Source organism: Gossypium raimondii, chromosome 10 (assembly GCF_025698545.1).
Source record: "Gossypium raimondii isolate GPD5lz chromosome 10, ASM2569854v1, whole genome shotgun sequence".
Lineage (NCBI taxonomy): Eukaryota > Viridiplantae > Streptophyta > Magnoliopsida > Malvales > Malvaceae > Gossypium > Gossypium raimondii.
Window position 1 is genome coordinate 27,771,943 of NC_068574.1, and position 25,301 is coordinate 27,797,243.

At 32.6% G+C, this 25,301-nt stretch overlaps 2 protein-coding genes across 6 annotated transcripts; one reads left to right on the forward strand and one right to left on the reverse strand.

Moving 5' to 3' along the window:
* Positions 1 to 7,861: 7,861 nt before the first annotated feature.
* On the forward strand, positions 7,862 to 9,361 carry LOC105778241 (ethylene-responsive transcription factor ERF062). The gene has a single exon (XM_012601902.2). The coding sequence runs from the start codon at positions 7,929 to 7,931 to the stop codon at positions 9,153 to 9,155; it is 1,227 nt and encodes a 408-aa protein (XP_012457356.1). The 5' UTR covers positions 7,862 to 7,928; the 3' UTR covers positions 9,156 to 9,361.
* Positions 9,362 to 9,648: 287 nt separating this feature from the next.
* Positions 9,649 to 15,386, reverse strand: LOC105778240 (high mobility group B protein 15). Of its 5 annotated transcripts, none has more exons than XM_012601900.2 (7): positions 15,294 to 15,386; positions 13,454 to 13,673; positions 12,077 to 12,155; positions 11,343 to 11,505; positions 11,139 to 11,258; positions 10,525 to 10,925; positions 9,649 to 10,411 (listed from the first exon to the last, which is right to left on the reverse strand). In XM_012601900.2, exons 2-7 carry the CDS (start codon positions 13,621 to 13,623, stop codon positions 9,986 to 9,988), a joined length of 1,359 nt encoding a protein of 452 aa, XP_012457354.1. In that variant the 5' UTR covers positions 13,624 to 13,673; positions 15,294 to 15,386; the 3' UTR covers positions 9,649 to 9,985. The 5 variants fall into 5 exon arrangements, with proteins under 5 accessions (XP_012457354.1, XP_012457355.1, XP_012457353.1 ...); XM_012601901.2 differs by lacking the exon at positions 15,294 to 15,386 and adding an exon at positions 14,979 to 15,165; XM_012601899.2 differs by lacking the exon at positions 15,294 to 15,386 and adding an exon at positions 14,701 to 14,972.
* Positions 15,387 to 25,301: the final 9,915 nt, after the last annotated feature.

Below are 25,301 nucleotides of genomic sequence, written 5' to 3' on the forward strand. Positions count from 1 at the left end.
AAAATAAATATGATATTTTCTTTTTCGATATTCAATTTAAACAATGGTTCAAAATTTATCATCCCAAAGTAGCGAAGTGGTGGGATGATATTGATAATAGTCGTAAGGAGGAAGGATATTGAAATCAAAATGACGTGCCACCCACGCTGCTTTCAGACCACCACGTTCATCTTCTACTTCTAATAATAGACAAATAATCCTGGATTTCAACCCATGCGCCTTCACCCTCTATCCTTTCCCTTTTCTGCCTTTTCTTTTTCACCCTTTTAAGAATCAGAAATTATTCCCTGCATCTATAATTTATTAATTAATTTGTTTTTATGTTTTACGTATGAAAGTCTTTTCGAAAAATAAAATATGAGACAACCTATTACAACTAGACCTGTCCATGGGCCGGCGGCCCGGCCCGGCCCGATAGCCCACCCGAAATATGGGAGGGTTTGGGTAAAAATATAGGCCCGAAATATGAGCTTGGGCAAAAATTTAGGCCCGTTTAAAAAATGGGCCGGGCCTCAGGCAAGATTTTTTTAGCCTGGGCCCGGCCCGGAAAATATTAAATATATATATTTTATTTTTAAAATATAATAGTTTTTGATTTTAAGTTTATTTACTTTCATTTCTTTGACTAGTGTTACAAAATAATAATAATAAAACATCAAGTTTGTTTTACTAATCAAATGTTAGATTTTGTTACAACAATTAATACAATTAATACAATTAATAATTTGATAAATTTACTAATCAAATGTTAGATTTTATTACAACAATTAATACAATTAACAATTAATAATTTGATAATTTTACTAACAATTAATTTTAATTTTATTAAAAAAATAATTTTAATTTTAATTAAAAACGGGCCCGGCCGGGTCGGGCTCGGGCCCCATATTTTTTCTCCGGGCCGGGCCAGGGCAAAATCTCAGGCCCATATTTCGGGCCGGACCGGGCCCGGGCCTAGTAAACGGGCTGAAATTTTTTGTGGGCCCGGCCCATGGACAGGTCTAATTACAACATCCCTTGTAAGATTAAAATATTCTTATTGAAATAAAACCCTTTAAAAATGTCTTATATATTACCTAAAAAAATAAGTTTTGTGTTATAATTTCTTTTCGTTAAATTCTATTATTATTTCATGTACTTTACGAAAGTTGTAGATTTAGTCCTTATACTTTTATTTGATTAATTTTAGTTTTTATATTTTTGAATTTTAAAATTTTAGTCTCATTCAAATAGTAACAATTAAATTTGTTTGGTTAAATTCAATTATTAGTTTTGTACCATGCATACAGTTATCGATTTAGTCAATTTTCTTCAAATGGATCATTTTAATTCTTTATATTTTTCAAATTTTGAAATTTGAAATTTTAATCTTAATGCGAATGACATCAAGAATCCATTAATGTGATTTTTAGTGAGTAATATATGAAAATAATAAGTTGACATGATATTACACATATGATAATATGTTTAGCGCATCAAGTTTTGAAAATAGTAGAACTTTACTTAATGAATATAATAATGATTGTTTGATGAGGATTGAAATTTTAAAGTCTTAATAGCAGGGGCGAATCTAGGGGGCTGGCAGGGACCCGACCCCCCTAAAATTGAAAATGTTCTATTTTGGCCCTTTAAAATTTTTAAAATGTTCAATTAGTGAAGGTAAAATTGTACTTTGACCCTCCTAAAAATGAAAATTTTTTATTTAATCATTTAAAAATTACATTTTTACTATTGTAAAAATTACAATTTAATTTAGTCTCCCTTAAAAGATTTTCTGACTTCACCCCTGCTTAATAGTACAAGGACTAAAAATGGCTAAATAAAAATAAAGAGATTAATTCATTACTTTTATAAAATACAAGAATTAATAGCATAATTTAACTTTTTGGGAGGGTGTTTTACTGGGAATCAACCTCCCTCTTAGCTTCCATAGGAAAGAGATTATAGCATTAAATGACGTTCACTTTTGTTTTTCCTCCACCAAATTTGATTGTAAGTTAATGTGTGGTCATTATCAAACAAGACAAAAATAAAATATAGGAAAAGAACAAGTCAATGACATAAACAAGTGATGAATCAGTTGTGTCCTTAGATGGAGTTGTTGGATTGCATTATGTGGAAGAATAATATAAATTAGAAGGAAAACCTTTTTCCCTTTTGTAATTTGAAGAGACAATGTTGGAGTAAACAAACTTATCCTAGGATTTTTATATATAACCAAGTGGACTGAATATGCCCACACCAATGTGATGAATTTTTATTTTCTTCTTTTTCAAGAAATAATGTATTATCTATAACTTTATATTAATGGTACGAAGGGAGTTTTGGAATTGTACATTTAAAATTAACATTTCTATTTTTGGTTTAGTATTAAATTTTATTGAATTACATGATAATAATTACTTGCTTAAAACCCAACCTTGTGATAAAACCTTCCTTGAATCGAATAGTCAACAATTCTGGACCGCCCTAAATGGTCTGCCGCTCTTTCTTTAGTTTCAATTTCATCCCCCATTAAGCCATCATTAAACTAATCAATGATGATCATAATCATGGATCGCTAAAATGGTCAATTTAATCAATTCTTTCAACATTTACAAACAAACATCATTCTGTTAATGAATATGAAATCACATTATATAAATATGATACAACGTATTTAATTTAATTTTATATATTTCAATCCCGATATTGATTTAATTTTAGTTCTAATTATTCACACACTTTTACTCTTTCAAAAATATTTATATATTATTATTTTCGTACACTTAAGCTGAAAGATGTATTAAAGAAAAAGAAGTATTAAAATGTGCAGTTCCAATCCTAATTTTGATAATTAAAGTTGCTTGAATTGGTGGAAGTCATGATGAGGAGATAACTACCAACTTAGTTTTCCAAATGACAAGATAAGATTTTCTATTGTATCTTCTTCCAGGGTTTGCTGGCTGTCTACGTATGTATGTCACATTTTGATTTATGTTTGGAAAAAAGATTTTGATGAGTGTATGCATGTTACATGATCTATCTAGAAGGCTTGTTGTTTACATTGTTAAATTGAGTTGTCCCAGTAAAAAGAAAATAAAGGTTTTTCATGTGTTTTTAACCCAAAGTGGAATTATTTTAAAAGATGGAGATGAAAATTATTCAAAATGTTAGGAGATTATGGTATTGTAATATAATATATATATATATATATAAATACGAGTTTGAAAAATCTTACTTTCAATCATATTATAATTTAATTTATAATTATTAATTAAAATAACTGATATAAAAAAATAAGTTGTATTAACAAAATTCATGATAGTTTTATTTATGTAAAATATACAAATACTAATCCATATAAAAAATAATGAAGATGATATTCTTAGGTTCTGGTAGATAGGCATATAGGGAGGGATTGTTACATAGAGAGAGAGAGAGATTCTCTTTCCTACCTAGACAAGGTATTAAAAACCAACATAAAGATGAAAAAGAGAGTAAGTTGATTGAAACATTTGTACAAGAAGGATTCCGTTTTGTTGCTCTTGTTTTATTTCGCCTTTTTGTATACTTTTTTTCTTTATCAAACTTTGTGTGGATATCATGTAAGGAATATCATTCATCTCTGGGCTGCTTTAACTTAGATCAAAGAAAACTAGGTGTGGCTTTCTCTGCTACGGGATCAAACTCCTCCACCATTTTTCTTTAATGTAAATACCATGAGAAAAAGAAAACTATAATTATAAAAGCAAAAGGGAAGTTGTTTAGTCAAAATGCTAGGTAGCATTACTTTGTGTTGTTCATAGTGTAAGCTAAGCCCCACAAAAAGAGCAAATAGTTTATTGGTAATGTCATCATAGTTTTAACTAAAAGGTTTTTGAGGTTAGTTGTGAAGGTTGAGATGCCAACATCCCACAAACTGTCAACAAAGGACAAAACTTCTCTCTCTTTCATACATCAAAACACAGGTGTAGAAAAGAATATTCACCAAATTTGCACCCAAAAAAAAAAGGATTGGATCTGTTGATTATGCAATGCACTCCCACCTGTATGTATACATAAATTATTTTTAAGAGGTAATCAATCTCAACATTTATAACTGTTTTGTTGTTTATACTAAAATAATTGTTCTATTATTTTGGGGTTAATTATGTTGTTTTTTTAAACATTGAATCAAAAAATTTGTTGTTTGAGTTGGCAATCCCAGCAAGTTATATAGACTTATCTATCTGTTATATGACAAAATATTGAAAAACTTGTATGTTACAACATATAACTAGAACTTTATTAGCAACATCAAAACAACCGTGACTAAGATTAGCTAGCTTCTCAAAAACTTGGGTTCTTGCAATCTTTTTCTTTTATAACATTCTTAGGTCAATATTCGCAATATTTCTCTTTATCCCATATTGTGGCATAAAAATATTTTTTATTAAAAAAATGAATAAATTAATCTCTATGAATTTTTATTGTTAAAGTTTGATATTTATATATATTCATGAGGTGTATTTTATTAAGTGGAGATGTGCTGACACAAACAAAAGGGAGGGAGACAAACACTGAGCCATGAGATTGAATAATGAATATGTGAAGTGAAGAAGGGGAAGGAGGAGGAGGCAAAATCCTTATCTTCCAGGTAGGGAAACAGGAGCCTGCTGGGTTTTGGAAGAGATTAGAAACAAAGAGTGTGATTAAAAACACATCATGATTTGTCATTTCACTGCTTTAAACAAGTCAGTTTTCACATGCCACAATAAAGCAAATAGTAATGTGTGCTGACAACGAGTTTTTATTCTATTTTGCTTTCTTGTTTTTGTGACCCGAAACACTGGAAGGAATAAAGAAAAACAAAAGCAAAAAGCGAGATTGAAGAAACATGGGTTCATGCTTCTTCTTATTAATCAAGTATTAGAGTGGAATAAGCTACGTTTAGGTTAGGGCCAACACCATGTGCTGGCACTATTAAATAAGCTTTGAAATAGTTTAATCAAATTTATGACCTAAAGTGAATGAAAATAACTCATTGGAATCTCTTTTCCATGGAAATGGTTATCCCAAGTGGCATTGATTAACCATAACTCCACACATATTCATAAGATTAGATTTCTAATCATTAGGGGGTTCTAAATTTGGAGGGGGGAAGGGTGGAATTGATGACAGCTGCTTAAGTGCCTCCATGCTCATCTCAAAAGACAGCTTCAAGATAAGCCAAATAACATATTCTTTTTTGTTCATGAATTTGCCTTCTATATATATTAATGGGTTGGATCTATAAAAAGAAAAGCATTAATCATGATTTCCTCATCGGAAAACATAATTTTGGAGCAAGTCTTGTTTCAATTCAAAGTTAGATGTTAATATTGACAATGAAACCGTGGAAATGACTGGCATAACTAAGGATTATCTGTAATACAAGGACATTAAATAACAATTTCCATCCGTATAGACTATATGTGTAAGATGCAGTGATTCAAATAGCAGTTATAATATTGTTGGAGAACACGTTGTTGGGATGAACAGTCACAAACTTTAAATATAAATTATAAAATAAATAAAATAAAATACCCAAATAAAATTAATAATTACAATATGAGATTAAGGTTGTAAATTTAGGGACTGCTATTAGTTTATGTACTTGAATAATGTTTGATATTTAATTTTATACTTAGAATGATAAAATTACTAAATTCTTTTAGTTTTATTTTTTAGATTCTAGTTTGTTAATATTTGTTTTTGTTAAATCATTATGAAGTAAACATATTTAGTAGTAAATAATTTTGATGACAAATACTAATGCTATCAACGGTTGGGTTATAACTTTACAAATATTAGATTTAGTTCTTAATATTTATAATTTTGTTGACCCTAATTCTTTTTTATCACATTGGATCATCTTTCAAAATTTAGTCAAATTGTTATTTTTATGAAAATTTGACTGCATCGTTAAAATTTTATGGTGCTAATATGATAATCATGATAATTTATGTGTACTTCATGATAATTTTTATGAAGTACACATTTTATGGTGCTATCCATGTGCACATAAAAGTAATTTGACCTTTACATAAATTATCATGCAGATTATGTGTACTTCATAAAACATTTTAGTTAATTTCTTCAAAATTTTTAATAGTTTAGTTAACTACTTTTTCCAAAAATAGTAATTTGACTAAAAAATTAAAGGTTGATGTTGAAATTGATAAAAAAGAGAGTCAAAATGACAATATATAAACATTAAGAGCTAATATTTTTTTATTATTCCATTAACGTTAAACCGTCATAAGTTCTTGTAATCTTCAAAATTTAGAATTTAGTCTCTATACTTTTATTTCTAGGAGTTAGTCCATTTACTTTTCATATTTCAAAATTCAGTTGACCAGTTAACATTGTTTTTTTTAAATTTGTTGATATGACATTTCAATTAAAAAAATATACTCATTTGATAGTCATGAAACTAGAACAATGACATTGTGATGTGATGAACCTAAATTTAACAAAAACTATTTTAACCTATTAACAGTTGGACCTAAATTTTGAAATTTGAAAAATAAAGGGACTAAATTTCTCAAAATAAAAGTATAGGTACTAAATTCTAAATTTTTGAAAAATACAAGGACTTATGTTATATTTTAACCCTCGATTAAATATCAAACTTTGTTAAAATACGAAGACTATCAGCCTAAGTGGACCTTTTACAATTTGAACTAGACTTGGTCAAGGGCCGGCTCAACCCACGCCCAAAGGCTTGCCTGAAATGTGGAAGGGCTTGGGCAAAAACATATGCCCAAAAAATGGGCTTGGGTAAAAAATAAGATATGTTTTCTAAACGGACATAGTCTCGAGTAAGTTTTTTTTTTACTTTGCCCGACCCAAATTTGCCTAATTTTTTACTGTTGTTTTGTTGTTGTTTGCTGTCATTTTGATGTTGTTTTGCTGTCATTTTGCTTTTATATTGTTGTTATTATTTGGATATTGTATAACTTTTATTTTATTATTAAATTTGCTACTATTTTGGAGGCATTTGCTTGTTAAGTTACAATTATCTTAATGTTATTTAAGTATAAAGATTTCTTTAACATATTTTTAATTTATTGAGAAATATTTATTTTAATATTTTTAGTGTATTTGATATATTATATTTTTTAAATTTACTTTTATATAAAAAATAATACGGGCAGGTCGGATCGAGTTCGAGTTTAATATTTTTTTTATTTAAATCAAATTTAGGCAAAATTTTAAAATATTTTTTAAGCAGGGTTGAACCCAAATCTAAAATTTTGCATCGGACATGATGAGGTCTAAAATTGAAGTTTCGTCGTTGTTGATGACATGGAGCATGATAGGATTTATTACATCTGAAATTACGGTAAGATTGAAAGCATAGATGTAATTGCAATTTAAATCTCGTAAAGTGCAACTATCATTTAAAATTACTGTTAGAAAGTAAAAGGGAAGGAAGCAGTCATGTGAGTGTTTGAGAAAAGCACATGGCCATTGTCTAAACAAGAATGCCATGGATGGAAGTAAAGGAGTTTGAGGTTCTTAACAGTCGTTTTCATGGGGGAACTTTCACAGTTAACAAATGAAAAACTCATCAGCAAGCTTTTGATTGGTTTATTTTCATATACTTGATAGTTTATCTTTCCCATTCTTTCTATCTGTTTTCTTCTCTCTTCATCAAATAAGAAAAAAAAAGAAAGAAAAGAAAGATAATTGCTTGCACGTGGCAAACAACTGTTTCAATTGAAAGAAAAGCAATTGTTTCTATTGAAAGGCTAAAATTTTAAAATACCAGTATATATATATATAGATAAAGTAGGTTCCCTTAATATTATTATTATTATAGTAAGGCTTTATCAGAAGCTTAATATATAACGTATTGTACTTTCAGTTGCATCATTTCTATATACATCTCCTAAATTTTGTTCTGTTTTCGGCCAAAAATTATGAGCGTGGAGAATCAATTTCCCAAAACAGAAACTTTGATGAACAAGGAGTGGCCTTCTTATATTTATGGCACGCCAACAGGTCCTATCATTTGGGGCGCTTTAAGCAAGTCACCACCTTCATCATCATCCTCATCTCCTTCACCTGATAGGCTCAATTCCAGTTCTTCACCTGAGGAGTCTCTAGAAGCCAATTTGTTAAAAAACATCCCTGGAATTCTCAGACAAGATATTTTGAATGAGCATCATTCCAGCTTGTTTGTTTCAGGGTTCAGTTCTGTCCCCCCTCATGGTGGTCTTGTTTCTGAGGTCAAGGATGGTTTTATGCCATTGAACTTCTTGGAGACTTTTCCGAAACTAAACCAAGCTCAAGTTTCTGAACCACCTTCTCCCTCTACAACATCGAAATTCCCCAACTTAAACTTGTTTCTGCAGGAACCTGGCATGTTAGATCCGAGCAGACGAGCCATTGGTTCCATGGGGAAAAAGGGTGAACCTGGATCGACCTTGTGTCAAAACTCTTCATTCCAAATGCCTCAAATTGGTCAGGTTCAGTCTCAAATGGGGGATGAATGGCTTAGAATGAACCAGAGTTTGACAAGTTATCAATCCAAAGGTTTTAGTGACTACTGGCTTAGCACTACCAAGACTCAACCTATGAAGTACACTGGACGCAGGTTGCAGAACCAGCATCAAAAGGGTTCATCATCCCCTGGAAAGTTGTTCAGAGGGGTAAGGCAAAGACATTGGGGAAAATGGGTTGCCGAGATACGGCTGCCGAGAAATCGGACAAGGGTTTGGTTAGGGACTTTCGACACTGCAGAAGAAGCGGCAATGGCATACGATACAGCAGCATACATGCTGCGTGGAGAATATGCACATTTGAATTTTCCAGATCTTAAGCATCAACTCAAGGCCAATTCTTTGAATGGGAACACTGCTGCACTTCTTGAAGCCAAGTTGCAAGCAATTTCACAAGGCATTGCTGGCAACAAGAAGTCCAATGACCCATCGTTGACATCGGCAAAAGTCCAAGATTTAAACCAGAACACTGAGAAAAGAGAGTGGCAATTTGAGGTCAAGAACAAGGCAGTATCTGAAGTGAATGAGATAAGTAAGAAAACTCAGGAGAGTGTATCATCAGATGTAGATGCTGTACAGTTAAGTAGAATGCCTTCCTTGGACATGGATATGATCTGGGATGCTCTTTCGGTCTCTGACTCCTGACATTTTCTTATATTATTCATCTTTGTCCTAGCATATTTGTATCATCTTTTACTACCACATGCTCACACATTTAATCAAACTTTTTTTATCCAACAGAACAGGCCAATTATTTTGGTTCATTTCCTCTTTTTTTTTTCATTTTACTTTCTTTTAGGTTTAGTTCTCATTATGATCAATTATGCAATTAATGTTATTAGATTGTACAACTTTTTTACATTGTGGGAGAATCATATATTAGACTTTAAACTTTTGTTGAGTTTTTCAACTGTTTGGAATAGAGATATTTTGTTGTAAGAAGCCGACAGAATCCAGCAAGTTATGCTTTCATGTTAATTCCTAAACATGCATATTCAAACTTGGATAGACATGACCAAGGATCCTCCGAATAGATCTTAAGAAAAAAATTGAACATACTCATGTCGGATACCCTTACACAGAGTTGTATCAAAATCTTGGAAAGATTGGTTTAGTCTGCTCAACAATTGTATCAAAATCAAGCAAATCCAAGGGTATGAATGAAATTCATATATCTACGCATTAAAAAGAACTTTTCTCTTCATGCATTTCTACACTTTGTTGTCAACTACAGTCTACAAATGAGCCCTCCATTGACACAATAAGCTAGTTGGGAGATCGTTTTTTGCAGGTGTTGGGATTTCTCCACCACAACACTTTACCCAAGCCAGTAAAAAAATATCTTGCCTTCATCCCATCCTAGGAAACAAAACCTTCCGCTAACAGTAAAACTAACTTTTTACAGATAAAAAGGAAGCAACTAAATAAAAACTTACTTCACGGCCGCGATGTTTATGTTAACCCTAGCAGATTTTTTAGTGTTCTTCACTATGCATTGGTTCTTTGTTTGCCTCTGACAAAGCATTCCCCAAGTTTTCTTCACCCTCAATGCTGAACTTTTCAATCATTAGCTCACCTGAAATCTCCACATCTTCATTCATAGATTCACCGCCTACCCCTACAACCGGAGATTCTTCCATACCTAAATCCTTATCTGCAGTTTTATCATCTTCGAAATCACTTCCACCGGAGCTGCTATCATGTTCCAGTGTTTGAGAATCGCCACCTTCAGCTCCATCAAGCCTCATATTTGCTTCTGTCATTTCTACATCTGGTTCCGGAAGTCGTTGCTGTAGGGGCACTGCATCACTGATAATTTGACCTGTTCTTAATCTTTCCCTGTAATCCTCCATCTCAATCCTATATCTTTCTTTGTCTTTGAGCGCTTTGTCCTGATAGACCTGAGCAATGACAAAAAGTCCAAGAAGTAATAACTTAAGAACATACTATAAAAGAGAAAATAGTTATAAAACATGTTCAGTTATTGAATTACGGAATAATTTACGGCTCTTACTGTTTTTTCTGATTCAGTTAAGTTGTTCCATAATTCACCAATCATTCTACTAATCTCTCTGTCCTTTCCAGGGTGAAGTGGTTTCAGCCTTGCGTGCTGCTCAGCAAAAAAGAAATTATACCCACTCCTGTTAGGTTTCGGATGAGCAGGGTCCCTCCGTTTTATCTCAGATTTCTTCCGGCGCCTCCGACGTTGCACCCCTGATGAAGCATGAGCGCTGTCACTCTTGCCAGCAAATACACCATACTGATGTGGCACTTGGGGTGCTGCACCCTGAGGAGCCTGGTAGAGGACACCTTTTAACTTCTCTGAGCCAATGGTGACAGTAACAAGATAGCCACTCTCAAATTTCCCATCAATGACCCCAATCACAGGAGTGCCTGCTGTCGATGTTGGCCTTACTGCAGTATCAACAAAAACACACGACTGTAATTGACCAAACTCGTGAAACTTTAGAAACTCGGAAACTGAGATTCAAACCAAGTTAAGCTATAAAGATTTAGGATGGTTTGCAGGCGAAAATGGAAGAGGGGGAAATCAAGGAGAATGACTGACAACTTAACAGGTGAAAGCATAAAGACAGTTTCATTCATCATAGAAAAGTTTTAAGGCACCTGCAGGCGACTCGGCAATATTTACTCTTGGCTGCTGGACAGCAGCTGAATGAATATCTGTGGCTGGCCGCACTGCACCTTGAGTAGGGGTCTGCGGTAGTAGTTGGTTTCGAAGAGGATCTGCATATATGAATTATCCTTTACCATTAGGAGCAATGCTCTGATATTTATTCAAAGAGGAGTTTGAGCCCTCGACTTGCATACCAGAAGGAACAGGGATCCAACCACGGGCTTTAAAGAAGTAGATTTGTTCATAGTGATGAAGCAGAGAAACATAGTACTTCCGCAGCACAAAAGATGCATTTGTAGCAGTGGAGGGGAAGTTGAAAACAGAAGTCACTTCTTTCCATCTCCGCTCTCTTACAATCTACAAGATCCGTTTAAAACATGATTATTTGAATATTAGTGTACATAGCTCATCCCCAAGTCTAAGTTTGCAGAAATCAATAGGGCCACCTAGTTTGAACTGGATGTGAAGCAGTAGCATTAAACTACATAGTTTGTTTTTTAACTCAAACATGGTTCGATAATAATTGAAGTAACCAACACCAATATGCAATCTCCGCAATGTTATTGAGCCCTCGAGAGATCAATTTCTAGTTCCTAGTGCTACTCGAATCCCTAATGTTTCTCAAGGAAGATTGCAGAATTCATAGACATTTGTGGCACTCACTTTTGCATTTGAAGACGTAAAAATAAGAGATACCTATAGACAAATCTTTAATTTCTGCTGTCATCTTCAAAGGTCATATTTCATAAACAGAATAATGTAAGTCCACAAGCTTTATGAAAGAGTCTCATGTATGAATGGAAACAAGAATAATTCAGACGGCCACATTGAACATAAATGAAATTCATTAACCACAATGAGGCTTCCAATGACGTTAATTGATAGGAGTAGAAACTCAGACAACTAGGAGTACATAGTTTAATATTACCTTCTCAATTCCACCACGCGATGTTACCTCCACGAAAAGTTTGTGCAAATCTAACTCCTTTCCTCCTATGATGGGGATCCTACATCAAAGTCAAGAAGGCAAAGAAATTATTAAAAAATTAGTTTGACAAGTACAATTATTGGAAATATGGTAAAAGGAGGTAATTCCAGCAGCTTGGTCTCAAAAGGCAAACATGGTTCTACTTTGCTCAGGCCAACAAAGTATGTATTCAATCAGAAAATGAAAGAACTATATGTGGTAAATAAGTGCAGATGGAGATAATCAATTTCAGTGAACACATTCGGAAACCAAATACAACCATGTGAAGGTCTCAAAAAGACCAGAAAACACGATACACAAAAACAGCAGAAGATAAAATTGCAATTCAAAGAATATAGCAAGTATCACCCTGTTTCTACAACCAAAACAAAATGATATGTTGCTAGATGTATCATAGTTTTTGAGTGAGCAGATAAGAATAATTAACATAAATTCATGACATGGAAGAAAATGAGGCAATCATGGTTATGTATCAACTACAGTCTACACCCTGCCTACTTTAGATCTCCAAAAACAAGATAATATGTTGCTAGACCGTACCATAGTTTTCGAGTGAGCAGATAAGCATGATAAACATAAAATCATGACATAGAATAAAATGAGAAGTCATGGTTATATATCAACTACCCCCTGCCTACTTGAGATTTCCAAAAACTTGACAAACTCAGGACCTTCAGAATAGAAGATTTAATCATAACTTGACATCATAAAGCAGCATCCAAGAAAGAATGACCAATAAATAAATCTAGGATATGCATGTATTCAACTAAACTCTTTTTATTGCCATAATTATTACTCAACTGCCCACCTAAGAACCTCCCAAGCATCAACATAACTTTACAGATTTTTTCCATTCACTGTCTTTAACCAGAAAATACATACCACTGTTCGTAAATACTAAACAAAGAAAGCAGCCTATGAAACAATATAATTTGAAAACTAAATCCTGGATGATACTTGTGGGTCTTATTCCTTACACCGTTATATTAGCCTAATCAATAATATGAAAACGGACCTAAGTTGCTCCAACTCTCATTTTTCATCAAGTACCAGTTTGACACATACAAGGATAGGGATGTGACCATAATATATAAAATGGCCATAGCATAAACGCAAGACAAACGCGCCTGGGATCTAGATGGTAACATCAGACGTAAGCATATGCATGTTCTGATGTTCACGTATATGGACATAGAAAGGCTATTCTTTTACTATATTACTCCAAATCAAACCAAACTATATTGCTCAGGGAAAAACAGGAACTCCACTAACATGTAAATTTGTAGAAGAAAAAAAAGCATCAAGAAGAAAAATTACATAAACTTTGTTCCCATAGTAGCATGGAGCTTCTCCAAAGTGGCGAGGAAAAGCTTTGGACTAGCTACAACATCTTCATATCTTGCAAGAGGAGGTGGATATGGAGTATAGCTAGACACTGGTTCCTTCATAGGCACAAGAGTCTGCTTGGCGAATGAAGTTGACGCCATTGACTATATTCCTTTTGTTTTTCAGTATTCCACCCTTGACAAACCCTTCACTGTTCAAACCACCAACAATATCAACCATTAGCTGTCGTTTTATTACTGCTCTATAGACTTAAATGCAAGTGAAGAAAAAAAATCCAAAGACAAACAACACTGTTGAACTAGAATGAAGTCAGAGTAAAAGAAACCCTGCCAAGCCAAAACCAAAAGAAAACAAAGGCTAGCATGCACAACAAGAAGAAAAGCCGATGACTGAAGAGAAAAGCAGACAATGCAAAAAGTAAAGGCAAAGATAGGGAATATATTGAAAGAGAAGTAAACAAGTAACAGAGTACTCACAAGCAGAAAACCTCATTAAATAATAATTCAGCAAGGGAAATCAATGTCAATATCAGAACTGAAACATAACAATCAAAAAAAGTAGGAGAGCACAGCACCTTATTGATAAGGTCAACAACCTCAATTGATGTAATAACTCCCAGTAACAAGGGAGAGATTCAAAGTCCAAGAAAAGCAAAAGTTGGAACATAGCTATCAGGGTCATGAATTTACTTTCAGAGTAAATTGAATGAACAGCAATAAAGAAATAACACAACATCAAAAAGTTTCAGACCTTTTCTCCATGCTAAAAGGAGCAGCCTTTGAGATCACCAAACAATAAAAACTCAAAGAAACCTATTAAAATAAAAGTATGTTTCTTCTCTCTTTTTTCTTTTCAGAACCTAGAGTTTACAGGCCTATGATAGTCTATAACATTTGCCCCTGACATTCTAGAGATACGCTCGTATCTCATGGTTACTGAACAGATATACTACCTACATATATTACAAAATAATATAAATATGAATGTCATGCATAATCAACCAAGTTTGAAGTTTCTTTTTATCTGACAATACCTATTATTTAGTTCTATGGGTTACTGATACAATACAATACAAAGGTACTCTCACATCAAGACCAAAATAATAATAAAAAAATTGAGAGTCCAAAGTGTACTAATGTAAAAATGGTACGACTTCCATAGAAAACTGAAAAATAATACTTAGAAACCCGAAAAGGTGTACTAATGCAGTGGGGCACCTTTCATCAGTTGAGAACAAAATGAAAGAAAGAAAAAGGCTTGTAATCCCAGAACAATGGCGCCCTTCCATCAATCTAGAACAAAATGAAACTCCAAAAGGTGTACTAATACAATGCTGCACCCCTCATCGTTCCACAACATAATTAAAAACAAAAATAAAGAAAAAGGCTTGAAATTCCCAAAGTTGTACTGATACAATGGTGCCCTTCCATCAAACAACAAAATGAAAATAAAAGAGAGAAAAAGCTTCAAACCCAAGAAAAATGGAAAATCTCACCTTTGTTTAAAGACCCCATTAAAATATTAACCTTGAATTTCAAATCAAAGGACAAAAAGGAAAATAAAAAAAAGGACTCTTTTGGTTGCTCCTTTCTTCATGGAGTACAAAATACTAATATAAAATGAAAAGCACTGTTTCATTACTTTATTAAATGTTTATATTTTTATGTTGTCCATTAAAGTATTAATGGTTTTATATAAATTAAATAATGAATAAAGAATAGAGAAAATCCCAGATGAAGAAATAACAGAGGACAGAGGTTTTTTTTCTTTAAAAAATAAGCAAAATAAATTTTAAAAATGAAAAGCTTACCTTAGGAATGAGAGAGAAAGAATGGAAAATGCAAAATGAAATGATATTAAGGAAGAAAGCTTAAGATTATAACCCAAAAATAAAACTAGAATTTATTACTATTATTATTTCCTTCATTATAATAAAATCTAAAATTTGAATATTATATCTCTCAATTATGATATATATTTCTCTTGTGGTGATGATGTTGAGAAAATTTTTTTAAGGAAAACAACCCTATCTCACTTGGGAAAGACAAAATACACCCTCATTTTGTAACCATTTGAGTGTTGTCCGAAGGGTAGTTTAGGGTTTATAAAAAGATTTGGTTTTATATGATAAGAACATATTTGGTTTAAAATAAAAGCCCTTTGACCGAAGGAAAAGCAAAGCATGAAAAAATAAGTGGGAATTAATTGAAAAGAAATGCCTGAATGGGTGCCGTAACAGCAGCTCCTTGGTATTTAATAAAGCTATTAATATTAATATTAATATTACATTTAATAGGTCCCCTCGTATTTCTCTCACTCTCTCTTTTATTTATTTATTAAATGCCGTTTCTTAATTAATTACCAACCTCCACCAAACTCCTTTTTAGGATTTCTAAATTTTGATTTGATTTTTTCAAATGATTATTAGGTATTTAATTATCTTTCAAATGGAGGTTGAAGTTATGAGAAAATATAATGCTATCTTCTTTTATGAAATCTTTTAAATCACTACTTACAACTTTTAATCATATTAGACGTAGCAAACGGTGGGTTAACATCCCATTCAGATTTCTTTTAGCGGATTCGGATTTGTCGAGTTAAAAGCTCGATTTTTTCGGGTTTGGATATCTCAAGCTCAAGTCCTTTTAGACTCGTATTTTTTTGGGCTTGAGTTCAACTCAAGTTAGGCGAGCTTTAATGAATTCAAATAATTTTAAATTTCTTAATGTATTGCTTGATAAACTGAAAAATAGGTGTTGAAAAATTAAGTTATAAAGCTATTTGATATATTAGTTAAAATTAATTATTGAATATAACTAGATTGTTTGATAAATATGGATTTTAAATAATAAAAAAAGATATATTATACCTTTTATCTTTAATTTTTAAGCATTTTACCTTATTCTAAGCAAAAATCTAATTTTTTATTTTTTTGAATTTGGACTCAAATCGAGCCAAGCGAGCCCTGACGGATTCAAATAATTTTGAATTTTTTAGGTGTTGTTTGATAAACTGAAAAAAAATGTTGAAAAATAAGTGTTCAAAATTAAGTATTAAAAATTTAAGTAATGAATTTAAGTTATAAAATTGTTTGATATGTTACTTAAAATTAATTATTGAATATAATTAGATTGTTTGATAAATATGGATTTTAAATTATAAAAATATATGTTCTACATTTTATCCTTAATTTTTAAACATTTTACCTTATTCTAAACAAAAATTAAATTTTAAACGTAAAGTTCTTATAAAATATATAATATTAAAATAAATAAAATAAAAATGAAGTAATTGAAAAGATTCCTCATTAAATGATAAGTAGCTCTTATGTACTTATTATTTTCCACACTTTTCTATAGAAAAATTCTAACATATTGTTTATTTTAGATTATCAAACATGTGTAAAAAATTAAATCAACTAAAATTAATATTTTCAAATTTTGGTATCAAAGTCAAGGAGGAAAAGGTAATTCTAAGTTTGAGAAATCTTCAATTTTGTTTTCAATATTTTTGAGTTTTGGTTTAACCATCTTTATTAATATATTATTATTTTTGTTGAGTATTGGTACACGATCTATGTAGGCATGGGTTAGGTGTGTTAAGGACAAAGTATCTCTCTAGGTAATTTTAGTAATCTAGAAATTTTGATAGTAGAACTCCTATAGGAAATACGAAAACAAAAAGATGTTTCCTTTATTTAGGAGAACCAATTCTTCTGCAAGTTTTACCTTCAATCAATCCCGAGAGTCTAACCAAACCTCTAATAACATTGTCAATGAACATGAAGAACATTACGAAAATGTTCTCTACAAATGTGATAATTGGACTCTTTCAAGAGTTCCAACAAACCAAATTTATATATGAATAAAACAACCTTTGAAACTTTAAATTTCTTTTGTAGTTATGTTATAAATGTTGGATTTGGTGCCTTAAGTGTAGTATTTTCATCTAGGAACACTTGTAATTTTTTGAACAAATTGGTTAATAAAATAAATTCATTGATTACATCAATATACTTTGTATAATTGTTCTCATATTGTTTTTGCACACAAAGCAAAATGGAAGCAGATATTGCTCGTTGGTTGTATAAATGTTTAAACTGATATTAAGCAGTATTACATGGTCGGATCATAATACAAAAAGACAACTTGTATTAGTAGAAGAAGCTAAACATGTCCTTAGTCTAATTAGAAATGAGAAAACCGATTGAAAGACTAATACGCAATATATCAAGTCCAATTGAGGAGATGCTTTGTCTTGGGCATCAAAGCGGATGACTCCCAGAAGATAGAGACATAAATGTGACTAACTGGACTGATAATACATCAGATTGGATCCAAGCAAAATAGATCCTGAATCCATTTATGGATTTACTCACTAGAGGTGTTCATAGTGTGGCATACCTAAATATTGAGTGAATGACAAACTATGTATACCTGACTTGTATCATTTGATGTAAGTAAAAGCCTGAGTTCGAATATATAAGGAATCGAAAGTTGGTGAGTTGGGTATACGACTTCTGCAATATATAGCGTCATTCATAACAATGAAATTCATAGCCCGAGACATGGGTAAATGATATCCTCTCACTAACATTACATGGCTGATGAAAAGTAAACGTGATCACGAGTCGTTCGTTTTTGAGATGAATGACCTGATTACTATTTGATAGTAACTGACTTTTCATGAAGGAAGATTTAATAGTTACCATGAGATAAAATAGAATCATATTTGGAGAACGGATATTATCCCAAAGAGATTAAGGATATCCTATAAGAGTAACACACTTATGATAAGGTCATTGGACGCATAACACCCCTTACTCGGTCTGATCGTTGGACTCGAGCTACGAGATGCTACGAATAATTTCGGAGTAATCACGTGCAATTTAAAACATTGAATGATTATATTAATACACACATTAATTATTCAAATGAAAATGAAACTAAATCGAGCTTTAAAATCAATAGATTACATCCGGGCATGAAAAAGGACCAAATTATAAATTTTTAAAACTTTGAAACTAGGTATTGATTCCATAGGAATAAATACTGATGCTTTTATGGAAGGTATCGATATTATAATCAGTACCGATACCATTTTAGCATTCTGTAAATTTGAAAATACTGTTCATTTGGTCAAGTATTGATACATTGGTCCCTGGTACTGATTCTTGTATCTAGATGGTCAAAGATCACAAGTTTGAAAGTTCATTTCGTGCCCAAACCTATATCTTAATTTATAGATATAAATAGGTAAATATATGACTTGCATAAAACTCGCTCAATCCATTACAAATAATCCATGATTCAACGATGATCTATTAACCATCTTACCTGTTAGCTCTAGTTTTTCAAGTATTTTGATATAACAAAAAGTATATTAAAAATTCCCTACTTATATTTGCAAAAAATGTTCATAAGTCCTTAAAATTATTTTTAAAGTGTTGGACAAAATAAACTTTTAAAAAGCCTTGAATTAACTTAATTTTTAACTAGTTTTTGAAGTCTGAAGAACTTCTACCGATACTTAGGTGGACAAGTATCGGTAGAACTCAAGATGGAAAGACCTTGAAAAGGCTACAGAATTTTATCAGTAGAATTGGGAGTTCTACCGATACAACTCTGGGTTCTACCGATACTACCCGAACTTCTATCGGTAGAACACACTCCAATGTGCAAGGTAGTTTTAGCCTGAGATCTCTACCGATACCCTGGTTAGATCGACCGATACAACCAGAATTCTACTGATACCTTGAGAACTTTTACTGAAAAAAGTCAAGGCAGTAGCCAAAGTTCAACCTCCCCTGCACTTCTACCGATACTCTGTTGGGTTCTACCGATACCAATTGAAACCCTCAGAGTTCTATTGGTACAAGAGGACCTTTACCGATAGAACGAGCCCAACGATCATATTTTGGAAGGACTTCTATCGGTACAAGTCCTCTTTTACTAATACAACGAAGCTGCAGACTGCATTTAATGCTGGTTTTTATAGCTGCAATGACTCTATTTTGTTTCTAACAGCTACAAACGTCCACAAGGTTGTTAGAGGACTTAAATACAAAGTCAAGGCTCTCTATTGAGGTAAAAAAAAAAGAGACAAGAAACAAGTGCATAACTTCCAAGAACTCAATTTTCCAATCTTTCTCAATCTTTTACTAAATATTTCCTGTACACACTTGTGGGTTAAGTTTTCTATCATTTTTTCAAGTGTTGTAACTTTGTGTGAGAGTGCTTAATCGTTGATTATCTATCTTTTAGAGGTATCATCTTATTCATCATTATTTTTCTCTCATGTGTGAGGTGTTACTTAAGGTTTTGGGTAGAAAACCTTAAGGGGAAGTGGTTCTATCTTACCTTTGAAAGGATAGGGATTTGTAAAGTTAAACCTTGTCTTTAAAGGGTCAAATATATTGGATTTGGGAAATCCTTAGTTGAGGAAAGCTAAGGTAGTGGATGTAGGCAATTGAGGCCGAACCACTACAAATACTTGAGTCATTTTATTTTTGCCCTTTCTCGAAAACATTTTAATACACCAATTCACCCCATCATTTTATATTTCGATCTCAACAATTAGTATCAGTGCTAGAATTCTAGAGACAATTTTACCATCAAGAAAAAATATCCTTAAGATATCCAATATGGAAGCCACAAGTCAAGAAATTTACTTTATGGCATTGGAACAAAATTTCACCATATTGGGAGAAGGGCATTCCACCATGAGGCCTCCTTTATTCAATGGAACCAACTACTTATATTGGAGAACAAGAATGAAGCTATTCATCCAAGCTAACAACTATAAATTTTGGAGGATAATTACAAATGGGTCATCCATTCCAATAAAGAGGGTCGAAGGTGTTATTGTTCAAAAGGAAGAGAGTGAATGGGATGACAATGATATCAAGAAGGTGCAATTAAATGCAAAAGCTATGCACACTTTATTTTGTGCTCTTGGTCCAAATGAGTACAATAAAGACTCTTTGTGTGATAATACAAAAGAAATATGAGACAATCTTCAAGTCACCCATAAAGGGACAAGCAGAGTTAAGGAGTCCAAGATAAGCCTTCTCACCCTTGATTATGAGTTGTTTAAGGAAAAACCGGAAGAAAGAATCAATGAGATGTTTGATCGCTTCACCCACATTATCAATGGTCTCAAAGCCTTTGGGAAGATCTATCCCAACAAAGAGATGGTGAAGAAGATGTTGAATAATTCCCCAACATCTTAGGAAGCAAAAGTGACGGCAATAGAAGAATCAAAGGATATCAACTCACTCTCTCTTGATGAGCTCATCGGTTCTTTGTTGACATATGAAATGAAGATCTACCACAATGTACTAAAAACCAAAGAAGCTCAAAAGAAAGTGGGATTTTCCTTCAAATCAACAACTTGTAAGAAGGATGAAGACTCTGATAATAATGATGATGAGGAGGAGATGGCTATGTTTACAAAGAAATTAAAAAAATTCACGAAGTTCAACAAAGCCAAAAGATTCTCAAGAAGAGACATCATCAAAGGTGAACTAAGCAAGAAGGGAAATGACCAAATCATTTGCTATGAGTGCAAAAAGTCGGGTCACATTAAATTTGATTGCCCACAATTGAAGAAGAAAGGGGCATTAAAACAAAAGAAGAAAGCCATGATGGCAACTTGGAGCAATAGTAGTTCACTTGATAGTGATGATGACAATGAAGTTGCAAACCTATGTCTTATGGATATTGAAGAACCAAAGGTAGTCTTAAATTCTAGTGAATTAAATGAATATACATTTGAAGAATTACAATATGCCTTTGATGAATTAGCTATAGAGTTTGAGACTATGAACTCCAAATAAAAGAACATGATTTCAAAATTAAAGGAGGAAAATAAGTTTCTAATCATAGCTAAAGAGGAAATAGAAAGGATATTTAATGATATGCTAGCTCAAATTGAAGATTTGATTTTAAAGAATAAGAACTTGCATAATTCATTTTCTATGGTTCATATGGGGCAACAAAAACTAAATGATATGATTAAATCTCAAAGAACCTTCTGTGACAATAGTGGCTTCAATTTTGTAAATTTACAAAGAGAAAAAAAATTTAAAAATTTATTTGAGAAACCAAGCTATATTTATGATGCCTTACTCTCATGCACATATTGTCACAAAAAGGGGCTTGATAGATAAGTATGTTCTTTAAGGAAGCTCACATCTAGGAGAAAACTTCCTAATAGTGTGTGGATTTCAAAAGAATTAAACACATCTCAAAATGTGGATTCCTAAGAGGACAAAAACTGTTAAGACTAATGCTAATGAACCCAAGAAAGTTTGGGTACCAAAATCCAAAGTTTAACTTTGTGTTTGTAGGAGGAAGGTCATTACTTCAAGGCAAGAAACTCTAAAAAGAACTTGAAAATTGGCCCAATGGGTAATTTAACTTGAAAACTGGGCTTATGACAAAGTGAATAGAATAATGATTTGAAGTGAAATATTAATGTATGAAATATAAACATCAAGTAATGAATAAAATATTGTGGCAATTCTACGAGACAAAGTTGAGAGGATTGATGCTGTTGAATAGGAAGGTTGGAATTACTTGGATTATATCTTAATAACATAATAATGTCATGACAAAATCTTTACCAAATTACTGCTCAAAGTATAACTATTGCATTCTGCTTCTTTCGAGCTATCATTCTAAGTCTTTGTACGTCTACAAGTCTCAAGAACAATACCTAACAATATTCTTCCTTACTCTATACAGATTACAACTCTATGTCTAGAGTGCTACAAGTATTCGCTCGTATCATTCGATCATGATCCAACTTATTTAACATTTTCAAAATTAAATCAAGTCTAAGGAAATACCATGCATTCATCTATGCCTAAAGCTTGCATGCATATGTTTAAAATAATCCAAACCGAATAAAACAATAAATCTACTCAAAATATCACCATAATCATCAAATATATCAAAATAAATCTAGTAATTCCAACCCAAATGAAATTAGCTTATGTGTTGCGATTTAAAATCCAAAATAATAATAACATTCAACATCATCATTAATAGTTTAGAAATCACAGAAATTAATTAACAGAATGAAGGTAGAACTGCAGGAAGCTTTCGCCACTCCAGCTTTCACTTCGATGTTGTTGAATTGTGCAGGACCCAAGGCTAATTGCTTGTCCCTTTCCTTGAGTCTCTACTATCCTCTTAAGCCGTTACTCTCTCCCTTTTCTCAAGAATTTTTCACGAGTTTTTATGGAGAGAAAACTGCTCTCTAAATCCCTTTCCAAAATCCTCGTCCAAAATCCTTGTTTCTCTTTCTTTTCTCTTTCCTCTTTTATAGGGTAGGTCCCCCTCTCTCAGCACACACTTTTCGCCCTATTTTTAGGTGGATTTATCTGGTACACGTCCAAGTTAAGAGTGATGAGGACTGAGTGTTGCGTCAGTATTTTCTTGGAATTACCATAGCATTTGTGTTGACAATCCTTCCAACCTTTTGCCATGACAATATTTCACTTCCTTCATTCTCTTCCTCATTTTTCTCATTTTCTTCATCCTTCCTACACCTGTTGCATACAACAACCAATTCCCTTTTTCCCAATAGTAAAAGTAACATGAAATGACATTTGAGGCACAATCCAAGCGTTATTATGCAATGTTCTAAAAATAACCTAAAAGTGCAAATATATTTAATTAAGTATAGGCATTTAATTAAGCTTAGAGGTTCGAAATATAACTCTTTTCAAGAGTTATCACACCCCCAAACCTGAGTTCTTACTTGTCCTCAAGCAGAATACGTATGACTGCACGAATTTTCCATAAGTACACAATTGCCTCTTGTACTGCTAAACAAAACGAAACATATTTTATACCTTCATTTTCAGCAATCTTCTGTAAAAAAAAATTGGTTAAAATTTTATAGGTTTGCTTAGCATACGAATTGCATAAAATGTTACCTAAAAATACAAGTTCTTAAATATCCATGCAATTGTGGCTATAACAAGCACCTCCTAATGTACTTTGTTTATAGTTCCACTACACTCAGTTTTTCTTCTCACACTCATTCTGTCATTGCATTATATAAAATTTTCTCTAGGGAATTCATCTTGTCACATGATTTTTTTACTTGACAATCTCAATGGAGCACACACTAGATTACCAAGTATTACATCACGCTACAATTTGAATGTAATTCACTCATGAAGTTAAGGCTTTTGACTAAAAAGATGGATGGAGCAAACAACTACCCCCTTAGCTATTCAGCCTACTACTATAATGTAGTGCCCCCAAAATGATTTTTGCTACTCACTCTTATTTGCTCTTGCTTTGTTGATTAATAATACAATGGAGCAAACAGAGTACTACTGGCCTACTCAACAATTTCAAGCATTGGAGTGCTTTATAGTGTCTTTTTTTTAAAAAAAAATTATTTTATTTATTCATTTACCCTCAACTTTGCCGTGGTATTTATTATTACACAATGCTAATTTACTGATTTTAGTTTCAAGAATTCTCAGTGTATTAAAAGAAACCTACTATAGACTAATTGCAATTATACTTAGGTCATTCTACTTCTAGGCATCAATTTTCACACAACTATCCTAAGCTAAACATACCTAATCAACTATCAAAATTTTCACAATTTGAAGAGTTATTATCCTTATCGAACATCATTGATAACAATATACTTCTCATGGTCTAACAATCATTTAGTATTTGTATGTCATGACAAAATGAGTGACAAAATGATCTAATGTTTAAACAAAATATCTCATGCATGCAATATGTGCAACACTCCCCCAAACCTAAGGGATGTATTGTCCTCAATGCATAATCATACACAAAATTTCACATATGTGAAAACAAATAGATATGTAGAAAATGCAATGAAAACAATTATCAATGCATGTAAAAATGAAAAAATATAATAATGAAAAAAATACAAATGAAAAGGAAAAACAAAAGCTTGGAAAGGATCTGTGTTACTTTAGTTGGGTTGGGTGGACTTCCTAGTAGCGTGGTTGTAGCGCTGCTTCCGTTTGAGCTAATTGATTGGCACCTTTTTAACATCATTATCTGATTTTGTGAGTTCATCAATCAGTTGATTAATCGCATGATCTTGCTTCGATATGAGTACAGTGGTTTGAGGTGCATTAGCAGGTTTCTGTGGTGTAGAAGTTTGATTCATGTTTTCTTCTTCCTTATCTGATTTATTGTTCACTGATTTGGTTTTCTCTTCCTCTCCCTCTATTTCTTTGTTCTTCTTGTCAACAATGGTTGGATATGTGATAGTGTCAGTCACAGCGGCTTCAACTTCATCCCCATCTTCATCCTTTGGATCCGATAACAACTATTTGGGAAAAGTAAGGAATGTAGGCATGGGCCTGGTAAAGTTTTTCTGAAGAGATTTCTTGATGGCATTATCCCTCCTTTTGATGTAGCCCCCAAATAAAGCCATTTCTTCTTGGGCCCTGCTTAGATTAGTAGCTATCCTCAGTTATTGCTTCTCCATCAAATGAAACTATTGTTTAAATATCTCAAGAGAACCGATCACTTGTTGCTCAAAATCATTGTGAGATGTGGATAGAGTGACATGGGTACCAGTAGATGGAGAAGAGGTTGATGCAGAGCCAGGATGCCGTGGCACTTCTTCCCCTAAAAATCACATGGCAATCTATTTGGTGATGGCTCATTTGTTAGGGATTTTTTCCTCATTTGCTTGGATTGGGACATTGACCCAGTGACAAAGTGCAGTAATGAGAGATGGAAAATTCAGGGTGCTTGCATTCTTTAGTGTACAATGATAAACTTCTCTAAAAATAATTTTT